The sequence below is a fragment of the Acanthisitta chloris genome, unplaced genomic scaffold (assembly GCF_000695815.1).
Source record: "Acanthisitta chloris isolate BGI_N310 unplaced genomic scaffold, ASM69581v1 scaffold5628, whole genome shotgun sequence".
Lineage (NCBI taxonomy): Eukaryota > Metazoa > Chordata > Aves > Passeriformes > Acanthisittidae > Acanthisitta > Acanthisitta chloris.
Genome location: NW_008687458.1, coordinates 1 through 3,639, shown reverse-complemented (window position 1 = coordinate 3,639; position 3,639 = coordinate 1). Strand labels below are relative to the sequence as shown.

The 3,639-nt window shown below is 61.9% G+C and overlaps 1 protein-coding gene across 1 annotated transcript in view; it reads left to right on the top strand.

The window, feature by feature from the left end:
• LOC103807837 (collagen alpha-1(I) chain) overlaps positions 1-3,598 on the top strand; it is a gene marked incomplete at both ends in the record, with an annotated part of 11,353 nt that extends 7,755 nt beyond the window's left edge. Inside the window, 14 exons of the mRNA XM_009080587.1 lie at positions 358-465; positions 567-620; positions 731-784; positions 886-993; positions 1,092-1,145; positions 1,503-1,556; positions 1,764-1,925; positions 2,042-2,149; positions 2,270-2,377; positions 2,613-2,666; positions 2,769-2,876; positions 3,168-3,221; positions 3,334-3,441; positions 3,545-3,598. Coding sequence (XP_009078835.1) covers positions 358-465; positions 567-620; positions 731-784; positions 886-993; positions 1,092-1,145; positions 1,503-1,556; positions 1,764-1,925; positions 2,042-2,149; positions 2,270-2,377; positions 2,613-2,666; positions 2,769-2,876; positions 3,168-3,221; positions 3,334-3,441; positions 3,545-3,598 — 1,188 coding nt within the window. The remainder of the gene's footprint in view (positions 1-357; positions 466-566; positions 621-730; positions 785-885; positions 994-1,091; positions 1,146-1,502; positions 1,557-1,763; positions 1,926-2,041; positions 2,150-2,269; positions 2,378-2,612; positions 2,667-2,768; positions 2,877-3,167; positions 3,222-3,333; positions 3,442-3,544) is intronic.
• Positions 3,599-3,639: the final 41 nt, after the last annotated feature.

The following is a 3,639-nucleotide window of genomic DNA, read 5'->3' as shown; positions in this document are numbered from 1 at the left end:
GATGTCCCCACCGTGCCTCTGCTCCCCCCACCAGTTGCTCCTCTGCTTTCCACTGTCCCTCATCATCCCCTCAGAGCTGGATGTGCCCCCAAGCCAAGGCTGGTGGGCAGCAGCACCTTGAGAAGGGGATGCTCAGTGCCACCTCTGTCCCCATCCCATGTGGCCCTTGGGGACTGTCCCTCGCTGAGAGATGAGCTCTTCCCCCAGAGCCTGGGAGGAGGAGGAGAATGATCCCAACCTCTCCTGAGGAGGATGAAGGACCACGGGATGCCACAGTGCAGCCAGGGGAGAGGGAAGAGAGAGGGAAACCCTGTAAGGGACCTCCCCACATAACCCACCATCATCCTCCTCCCCCAGGGCGACCCTGGTCCCAAAGGTGCTGATGGTGCTCCTGGCAAAGACGGTCTCCGAGGTCTGACCGGCCCCATCGGCCCCCCCGGCCCTGCTGGTGCTCCTGGTGACAAGGTAGGGACATCCCCCGGGGACATATGTGTCCCAGCCACCCACTGCCACCTCCACACCACATCCCTGACCTCCTCCTTTTTGTTTTTCCTCTCCTTTTCCAGGGTGAAGCTGGTCCCCCCGGTCCTGCTGGTCCCACTGGTGCCCGTGGTGCTCCTGTAAGTGTCCCCCCCACCCTGGCTGATGGCTCTGCTGTTTGGCCACCACTTGGTGGCCATCGGTGTCTGTCCTTTGCTTGTCTCACGCTGTTCCCTCCTGTCTCTCTCAGGGTGACCGTGGCGAGCCTGGTCCTCCCGGTCCTGCTGGATTTGCTGGCCCCCCTGTAAGTGTGACATCCTCACTCCTCCCGGCCTGGAGGCTTGATCCTGCCCTGCTGGGATGATGCTGAGCTCCCCTGGGCTCACCCCTGTCCCTCTCCCTCAGGGTGCCGACGGCCAGCCTGGTGCTAAAGGTGAAACTGGGGATGCTGGAGCCAAGGGTGATGCTGGTCCCCCCGGCCCTGCTGGCCCCACTGGTGCTCCTGGACCTGCTGTGAGTTGCCCCCCCGACTCCACCTCCACTTGGGGGGCAGTCCCCACGGTGCAGCTCACCCCTCTCCTCTTCATCTCCCTCCTCTTCCTCCTCCCCAGGGTGCTGTTGGTGCTCCTGGTCCCAAAGGTGCTCGCGGAAGTGCTGGACCTCCTGTAAGTACCAGTTTTGTGGGGTTGGGAGGTTTGGGGGAATCCTCCTGGGCATGAACACCCCTGGGGTGGCTTAATTCTTTGCTGTGTCTCATTCTACTTCCCCAACACTGTGGGGCACCTCCAACCCTGCACTCCCAAAACCATCTGAGGATGATAATCAATCTGGAGTGGCTTCATCCCAAAAGGGAAAAAGAGGGGTTTGCCTTTATGCCCCCCCCCAAATCAGCCTGGTGAATGGACACTTTCCTCCTGGCCATGAGCCTCAGTGTTCCCTGCAGTGGCACCCAGCCAGGGGCTGTCCCCTGGACCTGTGACACCTGGATCCAACCCCACTGACTTAGCTTTTCTCCCTTCCAGGGTGCTACTGGTTTCCCTGGTGCTGCTGGAAGAGTTGGACCCCCTGGCCCCTCTGTGAGTACCCCTGGGAGGATGACAGGTGGGGTGCTGGGAGGATGCTGGTGCTGGGGGATGTGGGACAGAAGGTGCTGGGCATCCATCCAGACATCTCCACGTGGCCACCCTGTCCCAGTTGGCACTGGGACACCCCTGGCCACCCTTCAGCTGGCAGCTGGGGGGGCCCGGCCAGCTGCCTGATGGCATCACCTCCCTCCCACCCAGGGGAACATCGGTCTCCCCGGTCCCCCCGGCCCCAGTGGGAAGGAAGGTGGCAAAGGAGCCCGTGGTGAGACTGGCCCTGCTGGTCGCCCTGGTGAGCCAGGACCTGCTGGACCCCCCGGACCCCCCGGCGAGAAGGGATCTCCTGGTGCTGATGGTCCCATTGTAAGTCAACCCCCTGGTCAGAGCCTGTCTGCAGAGCCAGGGGTGCTGTCCCCTCCATGAGGAGGAGGGTGATCCCCACCTCTGCCACCCTCCTGAGGTGCTGTTTGTCCCTGCAGGGAGCTCCTGGCACCCCTGGACCCCAAGGTATCGCTGGTCAGCGCGGTGTGGTCGGTCTCCCCGGACAGAGAGGCGAGAGAGGCTTCCCTGGTCTGCCTGGCCCCTCTGTGAGTACTGAGGGGACTCCCTGGGAACAGACAATGTTGTGACCCCCCTGAGATCTGAGCCACCTCACAGGAGTGAGACGTTTGATGGTGGCTGACACCCCCATCCTCTCCCCTCCGCAGGGTGAACCTGGCAAACAAGGTCCCTCTGGTTCCCCTGGTGAGCGTGGCCCTCCTGGTCCCATGGGCCCCCCTGGCCTGGCTGGACCCCCTGGAGAAGCTGGACGTGAGGTGAGTAGCCATGGGCAACAAGTGTTGGGGGGGAAGGACCCCCATGTGTTGGCACTGGAGGGGAAGGACTCCTGTGTGTTTGAGTTGGGGGAGGATTCCCGTGTGTTGGTGTTGGGCTCTCTGTGCTGAGGACTTGCAGCTCGTGGCACTGATGGGTGTTGCCATCGTGGGGAGCTGAGTGGACACCCCTTGTTACCCCCCACCAGCCCTAACGAGGGTCTTTGCTCCCCCATAGGGTTCTCCTGGTGCTGAAGGTGCTCCTGGCCGTGATGGTGCTGCTGGTCCCAAGGTGAGTGGGTTGTGAGGGGATGTGGAAAGGGGTGATGGGGTTGTGCTGGCTCACACTGACCTCTCCTCTTCTTCTTCCTCCTCCTCCTCCTCTTCCTCCCAGGGTGATCGTGGTGAGACTGGCCCTGCTGGCCCCCCTGGTGCTCCTGGTGCCCCTGGTGCCCCTGGCCCAGTCGGTCCTGCTGGAAAGAATGGAGATCGTGGTGAGACTGTAAGTGATGCTCTGCTCAGAGAGCCCCTTGCACCCCTCCCTGGCTCAGGGACACCCCAAATGGATCCAGTTCTGAGGGTCTGGCCCTGGGTTCAGCTCTTGCTGCTGGAAGGAGTTTCCCCAGGAAACCAGAGGTCCCATAACCCTGCTCAGGGTGATGCCCGTGGTCCCACCACCCCACTTAGGTTGAAGCCAGAGGTCCCACCACTCTGCTCAGTGTGATGCTGCCCCAAACCAGTGACAGCAGAAAGCAGAGGATTCTCTAACCTGTCCCCTTCTCTCCTGTCCCAGGGTCCCCAAGGTCCTGCTGGCCCCCCTGGTCCTGCTGGTGCTCGTGGTCCTGCTGTAAGTTAATGTTCTCCTCCCTCCTCCTCAATGTCTGTGCTTCCCCATGGATATGGGGGCAGTGGCTGGCCTGGACCTTGCTCAACACCTCTTCTTCCTCCTCCTCCTCCAGGGTCCACAAGGTCCCCGTGGTGACAAAGGTGAAACTGGTGAACAGGGTGACAGAGGCATGAAGGGTCACAGAGGCTTCTCCGGTCTCCAGGGCCCACCTGGTCCTCCTGTAAGTCCTGTGGGGTGGTGGTGGCCTTGGGAGCTGCCCCACGTCCTGGAGGCTGCATAAGATGCTGATGGCACCTCTTCTTCTTCTTCCTTGCCTGGCACAGGGCTCTCCTGGTGAACAAGGTCCTTCTGGTGCTTCTGGTCCTGCTGGTCCACGAGTAAGTCCCTGAATGAGCCACAACCTCCAGCCATGGCTGGA